Source organism: Bos indicus, chromosome 1, assembly GCF_029378745.1.
Source record: "Bos indicus isolate NIAB-ARS_2022 breed Sahiwal x Tharparkar chromosome 1, NIAB-ARS_B.indTharparkar_mat_pri_1.0, whole genome shotgun sequence".
Lineage (NCBI taxonomy): Eukaryota > Metazoa > Chordata > Mammalia > Artiodactyla > Bovidae > Bos > Bos indicus.
The window spans coordinates 133105438-133121110 of record NC_091760.1 but is presented as its reverse complement, the minus strand read 5'-3'; the positions used below and the strand labels follow the sequence as shown (position 1 = coordinate 133121110).

At 35.9% G+C, this 15673-nt stretch overlaps 1 protein-coding gene across 4 annotated transcripts in view; it reads right to left on the bottom strand.

Annotated features, from left to right (window-relative positions):
* The window catches only part of STAG1 (STAG1 cohesin complex component), a 509253-nt gene that overhangs the window by 208841 nt on the left and 284739 nt on the right, over nucleotides 1-15673 (bottom strand). For all 4 annotated transcript variants that reach the window (XM_070770514.1, XM_070770470.1, XM_070770576.1 and 1 more), the window contains one exon: nucleotides 13306-13382. In XM_070770514.1, coding sequence (XP_070626615.1) covers nucleotides 13306-13382 — 77 coding nt within the window. The remainder of the gene's footprint in view (nucleotides 1-13305; nucleotides 13383-15673) is intronic.

Genomic DNA, 15673 nt, shown 5'->3' with positions numbered 1-15673 from the left:
GAAAACACAATAACTTAAAACCTATTGGATACTGGAAAAGCAGTTCTAAGAGGGAAGTTTACAGAAATATAATCCTACCTCAAGAAACAAGAAAAACATTTAATGGACAACGTAATTTTACTCCTAAAACAACTGGAAAAAGAAGAACAAAAAAACCCCAAAATTAGTAGAAGGAAAGAAATCATAAAGATCCTAGCAGAAATAAATGAAAAAGAAATGAAGGAAACAAAAGTAAAAGTTAATAAAACTAAAAGATGGTTCTTTGAGAAGGTAAACAGAATTGACAAACCTTTAGCCAGACTCATCAAGAAAAAAAGAAGAATCAAATCAACAATATTAGAATGAAAAAGGAGAGGTTACAACAGACAAGGCAGAAATACAAAGGATTTTAAGAGACTATTATGAGCAATATATGGCAATAAAATGGATAATATGGAAGCAATGGACAGATTCTTAGAAAAGTTCAATCTTCCAAGACTGAACCAGGAAGAAACAGAAATTATGAACAACCCTACTACAAACACTGAAATTGAAGCTTTCATCAAAATTCTCCCAATAAACAAAAGCCCAGGACCAGATGGCTTCACAGGAGAATTCTATCAAACATTTAGAGAAGAGCTAATGCCTATCCTTCTAAAACTCTTCCAAAAAATTGCAGAGGAAGGAACACTTCCAATCTCATTCTATGACCCCACCATTACCCTGATACCAAAAACACACAAAGACAACACACAAAAAAGCAAACTACAGGCCAATATCACTGATGAACATAGATGCTAAAATCCTCAACAAAAGTTTAGCAAACAGAATTCAGCAACACATCAAAAAGCTCATACACAATGATCAAGTCGGGTTTATACTGGGGATATAAGGTTTCTTCAATAAATGCAAATCAATCAATGTGATACACCTTATTAACAAATTGAAAATAAAAACCATATGATCATCTCAATAGATGCTGAAAAAACCTTTGACAAAATTCAGCACCCATTTATGATTAAAACTCTTCAAAAAATGAGCATAGAAGGAATCTACCTCAACATAGTAAAGGCCATATATGAGAAGCCTACAGCAAACATTATTCTTGATGTTGAAAAACTGAAAGCACTCCCCATAAGAATAGGAACAAGTCAAAGGTGTCCACTTTCATACTATTATTCAACATAGTTCTGGAAGTCCTAGCTACAGCAGTCAGAGAATAAAAAGAAATAAAAGGAATCCAGATTGGAAAAGAATAAGTAAAGCACTCACTGTATGCAGATGACATGTAACTGTACATAGAAAACCCTAAGGACAGTATCAGAAAATTACTATAGCTCATCAGTGAATTTAGCAAAGTTGAAGGAAACAAATCAATACACAGAAATCACTTGCATTTCTATATACTAACAATAAAAAATAATAAAGACAAATTATGTAATCAATCCCATTCACCATTGAAACAAAAAGAATTAAATATCTAGGAATAAACTTACTTAAGGAGACAAAAGAACTGCACACAGAAAATTTTAAGACACTGATGAAAGAAATCAAAGATGACATAAACAGATGGAGAGATATTCCATGTTCCGGGGTAGGAAGAGCAAATATTGCGAAAATGACTATACTACCAAAGGTAATCTAGAGATCCAATGCAGTCCCTATCAAATTATCCAAAGGCATTTTTCATAGAATTAGAATAAAAAAATTTCACAATTCACATGGAAACACAAAGACCCCAAATAGCCAAGGCAGTCTTGAGAAAGAAGAATGGAGCTGGAGGAATCAACCTTCCTGACTTCAGATTATAGTACAAAGCTACAGTCAGCAAGACAGTATGCTACTGGCACAAAAACAGAAATACAGACCAATGGAACAAGGCAGAAAGCCCTGAAATAAACCCATGCACCTATGGGTACCTTATTTTTAACAAACGAATATACAATGGGGTAAAGGCAGCCTCTTCAATAAATGGTGCTGGGAAAACTGGACAGTTACATGTAAAAGAATGAAATTAGAACACTTTCTAACACCATACAGAAAGATAAACTCAAAATGGATCAAAGACCTAAATATAAGACCACAAACTATAAAACTCTTGGAGGAAAATATAGGCAGAACACTGAATGACATAAATCAAAGCAAGATCCTATATGAACCACCTCCTATAATAACGGAAATAAAAACAAACGTAAACAAGTGGGACCTGATTAAACTTAAAAGCTTTTACACAGCAAAGGAAAGTGAAAGACAACCCTCAGAATGGGAGAAAATAATAGCAAATTAAAAAAATAGCAAATGAAAAAACTGACAAACGATTAATTTCCAAAATATATAAGCAACTCATACAACTCAATGCCAGAAAAACAAACAACCCAATCAAAAAGTGGGGGAAAAGATCTAAACAGGCATTTCTCCAAAGAAGACATACAGATGGCTAACAAACATATGAAAAGATGCTCAACATCGCTCATTATTAGAGAAATGAAAATCAAAACCACAATGAGATTTTCAGCTCACAGCAGTTCAGAATGGCTATCATCAAAAAGTCTACAAACAATAAATGCTGGAGAGGGTGTGGAGAAAAGGGAACGGTCTTGCACTGTTGCTGGGAATGTAAACTGATACAGCCAATATGGAAGACGGTATGGAGATTCCTTAAGAAACTAGGAATAAAACCACCATATGACCCAGCAATCCCACTCCTGGGCATCTACCCTGAGGAAACCAAAATTGAAAAGGCACATGTATCCCACAGTTCATTGCAGCAATGAATGAATGAATATACTTAAAAAATAGCTAGAACATGGAAGCAACCTAGATGTCCATCAAGAGATGAATGGATAAAGAACTTGTGGTACATATATACTATGGATATTACTCAGCCATAAAAAGGAACACATTTGAGTTAGTTCTGATGAGGTGGATGGACCTAGAGCCTATTATACAGAGTGAAGTAAGTCAGAAAGATAAATATCATAGTCTAATGCACATATACGGAATCTAGGAAAATGGTACTGAAGAATTTATTTACAGGGCAGCACTGGAGAAACAGACATAGAGAATTTATTTATGGACATGGGGAGAGGGGAGGAGAGGGTGAGATGTATGGAAAGAGTACATGGAAACTTACATTAAAATATGTAAAACAGATAGCCAATAGGAATTTGCTGTATGGCTCAGGAAACTCAAACAGGGGCTCTGTATCAACCTAGAGGGATGAGATGGGGAGGGAGATGGGAGGAAGGTTCAAAAGAGGGGATATATGTATACCTATGGCTGATTTATTTTGAAGTTTGACAGAAAACAAGAAAATTCTATAAAGCAATTATCCTTCAACAAAAAAAGGAAAAAAAATACCACTGTTTCTTTCCATTCTTTTTCCTTTATTCTAAACCACAATGGTGTTATGCACTACTCTGTCTACCAGTACACTTATTTGGTCTTCTGCTTTATTTAATGGTTCCTTCCACTGTATGTTTCATTTCAGTTTTTGTACTCTCTTTCTAAATTTTTTCTTTGTTTTATTTTTGGCTGTACTGAGTCTTCAATGCTATGTACAGGCTTTCTCTAGTTATGGCAAGTAGGGGCTACTTTCTGGTTTCAGTGTGCAGGCTTCTCATTGCAGTGGTAGCTTCTCGTTGCAAAGCATGGTCTCTAGGATGCATGGGCTTCAGTAGCTGCAGCACACTGGCTTGGTAGCTGTGAAACGAGCTGAGCTGTCCTACTTCAAGTGGGATCTTCCTGGATCAGGGATCAAACCCATGTACCATTCACTGGCAGGAGGATTCTTCACCAGTGGACCACCAGGAAGTCCTCAGATACTGCATTCTAATTTTTCTAATCCTTGTTAAAAACTTCTTTTAACTTATTGCTCTGTGTATCCATTCTCTTCCTAAATGTTTGCATCCTTCATGTTTGCATCTCTTCCTAAATGTTTGCATCATTACTCTGCACTCTTTCTCATATAGTTACCTATCTCCACATCATTTAGTTGTTTTGGGACTTAATTTTGTTCCTTTATCTGGAACATGTTCTTCTGTCATTTCATTTTGTCTAAAGTTCTATTTTTATTTTATATATGTGTAAAGTTATTATTCTTGACTTTGAAAAAGAAACCCTCTGTTGAGTATGTCCTAAGTGTTCTAGCAGTACAATTCCCTCTCATAACGCAATGATCAGGTACCAGCTGTTCCCATTTTAAGTTCTGACCTATTTGTGGACTCAGCTCCACAGGGTGTAAGACTGTATGTTTTTTGCTTCAGTTGTCTGCTCCCTGGTGAGTGAGGCTGGTCTAAAGGCTTGTGGAACCTTCCTGATGGGAGGGAATGGTGCGTAAAATTGGATCTTGGCTCTCTGGTGGGCAGGGCTTTGTCAAAATGTGTGCCAAGAGGTGGCTGTGGGATCAGGAAGTCTTTAGGCAGCCTCTTTATTGACAGGTGGGACTGTGTTCCAGTCCTGGTGCTTACTTGGTCTGAGGTATTCCAGGACTGGAACCTACAGGCTATTGGGTGGTGCCAGGTCTTTGTGCTAATGTCCCAAGCAAGATGTCAACCCTCAGATAATTTCTTATGGATATGTTCACTGCCAACTTTTATGACCCAATAGAGAACCACAGCCCCGTTCTCCCTCCCAGGAAGCCTTCCAAGAGCAGGATTAGTTCCAGCCCAGGCTCCTATGAAGTCACTGCTTTCCCTCTGAGTCCTGGTGCTCACACAACCTCACATGCATCATCCAAGTCTGGAGTCTCTGTTTTCCCCAGTCCTATAGAGCTCCTGTGATCAAAAGTTGCTAGAGTTAGAAGCCAAATAAATGCTCTGTAGGCATTTCCTCCTGATGCCAAACCTACAGACTAGGGAGCTTAATGTGAGGCTCAGAGCTCTCACTCCCATAGGAAAATTTCTGTGATGGAATTATTTTCCAGTTTCTGGGTCAATCCAGATGTATGGGATTTGATTATATCACAAATGTGCTCCACCTATCACCTCATGATTTCTTGTCTTTGGATGTAGAGTACCTTTTCGGAAGGTTTCAATCTTTTTTATTTATGGCTGTACAGAAGTTAGTTGTGATTTTGATATTCTTATGGGAGGAAGTGAACTTAAGTTCTTCTACTCTGCCATATTGTTTTCTTTCCTGGCCAGCTAAGGATGGGGCACCTGCAGGAACTAGCAAGAGCCACAGACCCTTGCTTAGTGTCAACAGTGCTAGAAACTGCTCTCCAGCATAACAGATACCTCGCTGTTCACGGCTGGGTGTGTTCCTACATATCTCAATGGCAGGAGAGTAGCTCATCTTTGCTGGACTAGTGATCTCAGTTGCAGCTACTGTCTCTGGACTGAGCAGAAAGTTCCAACCATCCTGTCCTAGTCAACAAAACTTCTGAAAGGAAAAACTTCTTTCCCTTCTAGCTTGGATCTGGTAGAGAGGGCCTGAAGATTAACTGACAGCCAACAGACTGAGTGGAGAAGAGACAAAGTTTATTTACAACTGTACATGCTCAGTGGTATGTAAGTCTGCCTGAACAAGTTTTTAATGCAGATGAAAGTGCCCTTTTGTGAAAAAAAAATTTTTTTCAGGAAAAAAATTATCATAAAGAATATCATTAGTAAGGAAGAGAAGTGAGCACCAGGCCATAAAACATGAAGGCATAGGTTAACTCTACTTTTTGTACACACAAAAGTCAGGTTTATGATCAAGACTCCTCTTAACTAAAAAACTACAAACTCCTCAGCCTTGAAGTAGAAAAGATAAACACTGGCTACCAGACTTTTGGTTGCACAATAAGAATGCATGGACAATGAGAACCCTTTTTCTGGACTGATTCCATTTATGCTTTGTCACTGAAGTTAGGAAGTACCTTGCCAGTAAGAGACTGACTTTTAAAATTCTTTTCATAATGAACAATACCCCTGATTACCCAGAACTCTATGAATTCAACACTGAAGGTGTCAAAGTAATCAAACTGTTCTGAAATAAAACATCTCTAATTCGGTCTTTAGAGGAGGAAGTCACAGTCGTTGTTGTTCAGTTCCTAAGTCGTATGCAACTCTTTCCAGCCCCATTGTCTACAGCATGCCAGGCTCACCTATCTTTCACTATCGCCTGGAGTCTGCTGAAATTAATTTCCACTGATTCCGTGACACTATCTAACTATCTCATCCTCTGCCACCCTCTTCTCCTTTTGCCCTCAATCTTTCTGAGCACCAGGGTCTTTTCCAGCGAGTTGGCTCTTCACATCAGATGAGTATTGAAGCTTCAGCATCAGTATTTCCAATGAATATTCAGGGTTTATTTCCTTTAGGATTGACTCTCTGCAGTCCGAGGGACTCTCAAGAATCTTCTCCAAAAGCACAATTCAAAGGCATCAATTCTTCGGTGTTCAGCCTTCTTTACAGTCCAACTCTCACATCCATACATGACTACTGGAAAAACCATAGCTTTGACTGTATGTACCTTTGTTGGCAAAGTGATGTCTCAGCTTTTTAATATGTGGTCGAGATTTGTCATAAGCTTTCCTTCCAAGGAGAAGAGTCTTTTAATTTCATGGCTGCAGTCACTGTCCAGTGATTTTGGATCCCAAGAAAATAAAATCTACCACTATTTCCACTTTTCCCCCTTCTATTGGCCATAAAGTGATGAGACTGGATGCCATGGTCTTCTTAGTCTTTCAGTGTTGAGTTTCAAGCCACCTTTTTCACTCTCCTTTTTGACCCATATCAAATTCTATAGTTCCTTTTCAACTACTGTCATTGGAGTGGCATCATCTGCATATTTGAGGTTGAAATTGATATTTCTCCCAGCAACCTTGATTCCAATTTGTGATTCATCCAGCCTGGCATTTCACATAATGTATTCTGCATATAGGGGCTTCCCAGGTGGCACTAGTGGTAAAGAACTTGCCTGCCAATGCAGGTAGATGTAAGAGACTCAGGTTTGATCACTGGGTTGGGAAGATGCTCTGGAGTAGAAAATGGCAACCTATTCCAGTACTGCCAGGAGAATCCCATGCACAGATAAGCCTGGTGGATTAAAGTGACAGGGTTGCACAGAGTCAGACACCACTGAAGTGACTCAGCATGCAAACACACACACTGCACACAAGTTAAATGAGTAGGGTGACAATATATAGTGCTGTTGTACTCCTTTCCCAATTTTGAACCAGTCAGTTGTTCCATGTCTGGTTCTAACTGTTGCTTCTTGACTTGAATATAGGCTTCTCAGGAGGCAGGTAAGGTGGTCTAGTACTCCCATCTCTTGAAGAAATTTCCACAATTTGTTATGATCCACACAGTCTAAGGTTTTCATGTAGTCAATGAAACAAGTTTTTCTGGAATTCCTTTGCTTTCTCTATGATCCAATGGATATTGGCAATCTGATCTCTGGTTCCTCTGCCACTTCAAAACCCAGCTTGTACATTTGGAAGTTCACATACTGCTGAAGCCTAGGTTGAAGGATTTTGAGCATTACCTTACTATCATGTGGAATGAGCACAAATGTATGGTAGTTTGAACATTGTTTGGCATTGCCCTTCTTTGGGACTGGAATGAAAACTGACCTTTTCCAGTTCTTACAGCTGAGTTTTCAAACTTTGCTGACATACTGAGTGTAGCTCTCAGGATTTTTAAATAGCTCAGGAGGAATTCTGTCACCTCTACTAGCTTTGTGCATATAATTATTTCCTAAGTAATTATTTCCCACTTGACCTCACACTCCAACATGTCTGGTTCCAAGTGAGTAACCACATCATTGCGATTATCTGGATCATTAAGAACTTTTTTGTATAGTTCTTCTGAGCATTCTTGCCACCTCTTCTTAATGTCTTCTGCTCCTGTTAGGTCCTTAACCGTTTCTGTCCTTTACTGTGCCTGATGATTGAATAAAATGTTCACATAAGGGCCGCATGATACACAGTAATTGATGGAAAGGATTGTCTCTGTACTATAGAAGATAGAACATCATGAAAGTCTGAAAGAACTTCACCACTGAAGTTACCATTGTTGCTACAGAAAAAGTCATGAAAGCTATCAGACCTGAAATAATAAATTCCCACTGGAGATAAATTTTGCCTAGATGTTTTCCATCACTTCAGAGGACTTAGGAGAGAGCCTATCAAAGGAATCATGAAAGAGACTATGAATATGGCATAAAAGGTGGGGTGTGGTGAAGCGTTTTAAGATACGAATCTTGGAGAAATCAAGAGCTAACAGACACTACACCAAAGGAATTATGAGAAGATGACTTGACAGAGATGAGTGCTTCCAAACCAGTACTGTACAATGAGGAAGAACACATAGAATAAACAATTCCAGAAAACAAATAACATTAGACAATCTTACTCAAATACTACTTTTAACTTCTTTAACAACAAGGACCCTTTTAATATAGAGCACTGAAACTAAAGTGAATGGTGGAAGAAGGTTTGGTATTATATAGAAGCATTTTTATACAGATGAAAAAGCAAAATTCAGACAGAAATTATTATGTATTTGCATAAAATTACACTGAATATGCCTGTTTTCCTGCCTACTGTTCCACCTCTTCCACATCTGCCATCTCTGAAACAGCAAGACCAAACTCTCCTCTTCCTCAGCGTACTCAATGTAAAGATAATGAGGAAAAAGACTTTTATGATGATTCACTTCCACTTAAGGAACAGCAAATAATCACCATGCCATACACTCAATAAATGTATCTGTTGTATATGTGTGTGTCTCCAATGGAAAATATCCCACATAGCTCAGTAGGTAAAGCATCTGCCTGCAATGCGGGAGATCTGGGTTCAATTCCTGGATCAGGAAGTTCCCCTGGAGAAGGAAATCGCAACCCACTCCAGTATTCTTGCCTGGAGAATCCCATGGACAGAGGAGCCTGGCAGGCTACACTTCATGGGATCGCAAGAGTCAGACACACCTTAGCACTATCTTTATCTTTTTATGGCAAGAACTGTGTAAGTTCTTGTGCCATCATCATTGCTTAAGTGTTCAATTATGTTTTGTGTCCAAGACAAGCACAAGGTGAGTGATATTTTTCACATAGTGTTCTATAACTTTGCTTTCAAAGAGTTACATTACTATATAGTAATGTATATAGTATGACTCACTCTCTCTCATATAGCTGAAGAAACTATGTATCAACATATCTTGTACCAGCTATATATGAGCTGAAACTATGTATCAGCGTGATTTACAAAAATGTTTCCAATAGTATATTATAAATATGACAGTAATACTATATGCTATAAAAATTTTATAACAATTCATTCATTAGTGTAAAGGCAAGGCTACTGTGAAACAATTTTATCAGTTACACTAGGCTAATACAAAGCAATTATATTATTGCCTTCATCATCATCACCCATAAATCATCATAATTATAAATCAATATGAATTATTCACAGTATCTTTTCATTTTTGATGTCTAGTGTTAGTTATATATGTAACACCTACTATGGTGTTTTGTATCATATAAGACAATACTGATACAGGTACTAACTGGATGATTCACCTTGTAAACTGATGACATAAACTTTCTGTAATGATAAACGTAGTACACAATACTGCAAATTTACTTTCCCCTTTTAATGATTTTAATAACATTTTATTTTCTCTAGATTACTTTAGTATAAGAATATAGCATATACTACACATAAAACACAAAATACGTGTTAATTGACTGTCAATATTATTGGTAAAGTTTCCAGTCAACAGTAAGGTATCAGTAGTTAACTTTTGGGAGTGTCAAAAGTTATATTGACGATTTTCAGCTACAGAGGCATTACAGTAACCAATACCCACATTGTCCAAAGGTCAGCTGACTATGAAACGTGTTGTGTTGCAAAGATTCCCCAACATAGATGTCTTACTTAAATATTTGAAAACTACACAAACTGACCTTTGAGAAACCATATCTAAGAATTTATATATGGAGATCTGATTCTAATAATCTCAGGAAGAAATACAATTACATTTTCCTTTATCTCATGACAATTTGGTTGTCCACCAGGAACCAAGTATATCTACTGACCTTGAAGAGTTATAGACTGCTTTGGGAATTAACGTATTTCTAATTAGGTTGTTATTACAATTATAAAAGACTTTTGGCCAAGTAGAGATTTGTAGGGCTTTCAAAAAAAGGTCATGTAATAACTGGGTATGACTAGTTTGTAATAAGGAATAGAAGTTACAGCATACTAGTTTTTCAGGGAATAAGATACTTTTGACCACCTTTTTCAATTCAGTTTCAATCAAAATGATTTCTACCTCATTTCACCTTTACTTCACTTCGCTATAATACAACATATTCAGTCATTCATTCAACAGAAGTTAGTGGTTTTTCCCTATTAACTAGGCATTTTTCTAGCATCTTGGGATCTAATGACTCCTTTCATCAGATATTTCAGAATTTTATCACAAATCATAATTTAAAAACTAACCTCCTTCTACTCCCAAGGAATTAAGTATTTAAGAAAAAAAAAAACCTGTGTATTTAATAATACGCAAGGATTTAAATGCATTCTCAAGTATATACACAGTAGTAAAAGATTAATATCTTTCTAAAGAATTGAAGTTAAAAATTTTTGTTATCTGCACCTGAATTATAATTTCATTGAGTTCATTACAGTGAACAATGTGTGATTCACTCCCACTTATACTTATTATGTACTGAGCTCATAAGTCTTACCACTCTGCATCATCAATGGCTTTTGTAAATACATAGTCTATCCCTCCAAAACACAATACCACCTTTCAAACAGAATTTCCACTTGTTCTTGCTTCATTGAATCTTGTCATACTTGCAGACAATCATCTTTGTCAAATAGGTCTGGCACATCTTGTTCACTAATCTCTCTGGAAATTTTGTGTATCTGTTTGCTTGTGTGTTTATTTATTCATTATTCTGAGTTCAAATTTTTATTTTTCAAATTGTTTATACAAGAAAATCTCAAGCAAATGAGTAAGCATCCTATTTTTTTTAATGACACTGTTTTAAGCCACCTAATTAAATTATATAGATATTTAAAATTGAAACTTAAAATATTTATTAAAATTTCTAATCATCACAATTATATTTATTTACTTTTATGTACCCCTAGGAGATATCTAATTCTGCTTTAAGTTATTCTAATAACAATAAAAATAATATTAGAACAGAATTATATTCAAATAGAACTGTGATTTTTAAAAGTCTTTGATTAGGTCAATAATCTCAAATATTCAGACAAAATGTTTAAGAATATGAAACATGCATTCTGAATAATTTCATTTGTTACACTGTATTCATTTTTGTTTTCCCCTCAGCCTGTTTTCATATATGAAGTGTTCTTATAACTTAAATCTTGGATTCCTCTTTTTACTTACCTTAGAATAATAGTTCTCAATAGTTGTTCTATGTTACAATCACCTGGTGAGCTTTTTTAAAAAAAATCCCTATGCCAAGGTCACATGCCTTACAAATTAATCAAATGTCTAGGGCATGTGTAAGGGAGCCAGGAATCAGTATCCCAGTGAGACATTAATTTGCAGCTCAAATTCCGTTTGGGAACCACTGTCTTAAAATACATAATAATCATTCTATCATGTGTTAGTCCTGGGAAGGTCCAAGACATATACCACTTTTAAATCTACAATCTGAATCACCTGTATTGCAGGCCACGCATGGGAGAATAGCAGCTGGTGAGTAAACCTACTACTTGCACCTTAACTGTATGTTACCTGGCTTTAACTTCTATTTCTAACGTATAAACTCATATATTAACAACAACAACAAAATACATTTTACTGAACAGTAGCGCCACAGAAATGTTTCAGAATCTAGGGTTTTTGAATTTTAAAAGTGAACTTGGTTCATAACCTTATATTTCATCATACCCCCAATAAAACCTGGTGTAGCACTCTGTAGTTAAGAACATTAATATTTAACAGCAATGCATATATATATATATATATATATATATATATATAATTTTTTTTTCAAACTGTGAGAAATAAAAATTGACTGTAAATAGCCTATGTTAGTTGAGGCCAAGTGGCCTTAGAGCCAAACCTCAGAGTTTGGATTACGAACTGTCAGAGCTTTTTGAGATTACAGAAATTAAGGCAAGTGATTCTGAAATATTATGTCCACAGGTTACAATTCAAGGTCTTCCCTATGTCCCATAAATTGTGACTACATAGTCTGAAATCCAATGACAGAATGTTTATCTAGAAAGATGCACATTAAAACATTTTGATACTGCTGCTAAAGGTGAACATCTGATGAGAAAAAGACATTGAGCAGCCTATGCTTGAATATTTACCTTAGTATGTATTTGTAGTACTTTTTTCAATTAAAAATAAATACTACTGCTACTATTAATAAAAAACCTAAACCCATGTTACTAAAAGAGTGGACTTATAAGAAAACCAATCCTTGTGGTTAGTGTTGAAGGTCAAAACAAAGGAACACCTATCAGAAAATAGAAAATAATACCAAAGGCAGAATGTTAAAACAGGAACTGATGCTGGCCTAAAGCATGACATGAATTGAGTTCACTATAAATAAAGAAATAAAACTGTTAAAGTGTCTCAAAAATAAACATTTATGACTAGTGTAAAACTATTTGAGAGAATATTTAAGTCTTAAAATGGAAAATCATGCATGATTAACTTGTGAAGACTAACAAAGAAAACTCGTATTCTGAATAGAAATCAGATTATCTCAAGTAGAGTGTTCCAAATAGAAGAACTATACACATACACAGAAAATGGAAAGGGGGCGGGGGAGGGCAGAGGGACACATGTCAGTGGCAGGGATCCATATAAAGTAAGAATTCTGGATTAAATTTAGGAAATTTTTCACTGTTAGGATTTCTAATAACCTTAAATAAAAAAATGTGCTTTGACAATCTTAGGTCAGGTATCTTAGGTAGGTATAATAGCCAGCCTTCTGACACTTCCTTGACCTCCAAACCCTTTTTTCTTTAAAACATTTAAGAGGACTAGCATTCCACAGAATATGGAACTGTTGGAGGTGCACTTATAAATTCAGGATTTTAGATGGTCTTCAAGAATGAATGTAAAGAATCAACTCATACCTCATACCATTAATTTTCCAATCATTATCAGCCATCAGTCATTACTCAGTGCTACTATCTCCATGCAATGTAATAAAATTTCCAAAGATGATTCATTTTGGAAATAACAGCATGGATTATCACATAAAGGAGAAAATAGTATAACTTCTCTTATACTAAGTACAAAGTCAAAACAAAACTTAAAATAATCAACATATTCACCATTTACAAGTACAAAGCAGGCAATTTGTATAAACAGCGAAATGCTATACCTCATCAAATTCTTCGGTCATTTTTCTGATGATTTCTGCATTCTGCATATTTCGAAACATCTCTATTCTCACAGTACCTGTGGAACAACAGATTCTATAGTTAATTTTTCCTCTCCATGCTAAAAGTTAAATTTAACTTGACCATTTGAAAAGTTTTATATGAAAGTGATTGGGTTTTTCTTTCTTCCTCAAACTTCTATTTTAAAGGAATCCCTTGTTTAAGAAATTTAAAATTCTTTAAACATTTAAAAAAAAAAAAAAAACCTGAATAACCTATGCATTAGGTAAGTCTAATGAAAAATGTTGAGAGAAGTATTGAAGAAGGAAAAGACAAAGAATAAAACACGAATTTACGTAGTACAGAGGGCCCTAAAGCTGGCTTATGATAACCAGATATATGAGGCTTCCCTGGTGGCAGATGATGAAGAGCTGGCCCGCAAAGCAGGAGACCTGGGTTTGATCCCTGGGTCAAGAAGATTCCAGGTGGCTAGCTACCTTAGTCCAAAAATCACCCAAGTATAGAGAATGTTATCTCCCTTCAAGGCACCTTCTGTTTTTTTTTTTTTTTTTTTTAATCATCAGAATATTCTCCTTTTATTTAAAACTAACTGTTCCTTAATTTAACAATACTTTCAGTTGAATCTGTTTTCTTTGAAGATGCCAGGAACCTCTACATAAGGATCAAACAAAGGAAAAAGCTGTAACCCCCTTGTCATCTCATTCCTTTATACTTCTACCTTACTTTACTTTTATCTCAAATATGGCTATGTAAGTATTATCACTCTTATAAGAATGAGTGGTTTACACTGAAAATCTATGTTAAAAATAACAGAATTTAAAGAAAACTGAAACAAGGTTCAAAATCAACTTAGATACAAAGAATTCTGACATAATAATTAAAGGAGGTTCTGTTTTAGTTGGATAAATGTGTTGGACGCTAAGCTGTGTCTGACTCCTGTAACCCCATGGACTGTAGCCCCAGGCTTCTCTGTCCATAGGATTTCTCAGGCAAGAATACTGGGGTCGGTTGCCATTTTCTGATCCAGGAGATCTTCCCGACCCAGGGATCAAACCGAGTCTCCTGCATTGGCAGGTGGATTCTTTATGACTGAGCCACCTGGGAAGCTCAATAATTAAATGAGGTTTAGTTTCAATTGCATAAATGTAAAATATTCAAGTTAAAAATCACAAGAATAATACTCAATAAACAGTAGGAAAATAATTAATTTGTAACTTCTGACAGGCTCCTTGCAAGTGATTAATATCAGCTCTATCTGCAGTCACAATTAGGAATGGAGGCAGGAAGAGTCTCTGAGTCATACTGTATGAAAGAGCATGGAGCAATGAATAGTCATTAAAGTCAAAGTATGATCTAGAATCAGAGTCCTAAAAAAACTACAGTGGCATATTTAGCTCTTATTTAACTTAATTTTTACTAATCTTAAAATGAGAAAAATTATGTTTGCCCTATCTTTAAATCAGAACCATTTTACAGCACATTTTATTTATTGATACATAGCTCTCATTAATTTTCAATAGGTATTCCAAATATTCAACTGTAGAAATGATAGGTTGGAAGGAGAATGAAAACGAAAATGTTTTTAAATAGTTCTTCCCCTTAAAAGTTCTTAAAAACTTCCAATAGTTTTTGGAAATATGCATGCTAAGTTGCTTCAGTCGTGTCCGACTCTGTGTGACCCCAGAGACGGCAGCCCACCAGGCTCCCCGTCCCTGGGATTCTTCAGGCAAGAATACTGGAGTGGGTTGCCATTTCCTTCAATGCATGAAGGTGAAAAGTGAAAGTGAAAGTGAAGTCGTGTCCAACTCTGAGCGACCCCATGGACTGCAGCCTACAGGGCTCCTCCATCCATGGGATTTTCCAGGCAAGAGTACTGGAGTGGGGTGCCATCGCCTTCTCCATGGAAATATGCAATTTCCAAAAAAAAAAAAAAGATAAAATTTTTACTGTGATTTAAAATTTTATGAGAAAAACAGTAATGCACAGAGTATTCAACAGTGTTGAAAATAGGCTGTTTATGTACTATAGAACAGTCTATATTTTCAGAGGATTTTTAAAAATTAAATAAACAAGAAATGTCCTTAACTGATAAGTGAGCTCAAATAAAAATAACTTTCTGTTAGATATGCTTAAAAATCACTCAATTAAATAAAATTGTTTATACCTTGTATGGGTCATAAAATATTGCATCAATCTGAAACAGATTTTCATAGATAAAAAGGAAGTCATTTCAGGAGTTACTTCATGGTATTCTTGATAAGTGGAAGGACTGATGCTGAAGCTAAAGCTTTAATATTTTGACCACCTGATGCAAAGAGATCACTCACTGGAAAAGACCCTGATGCTGGG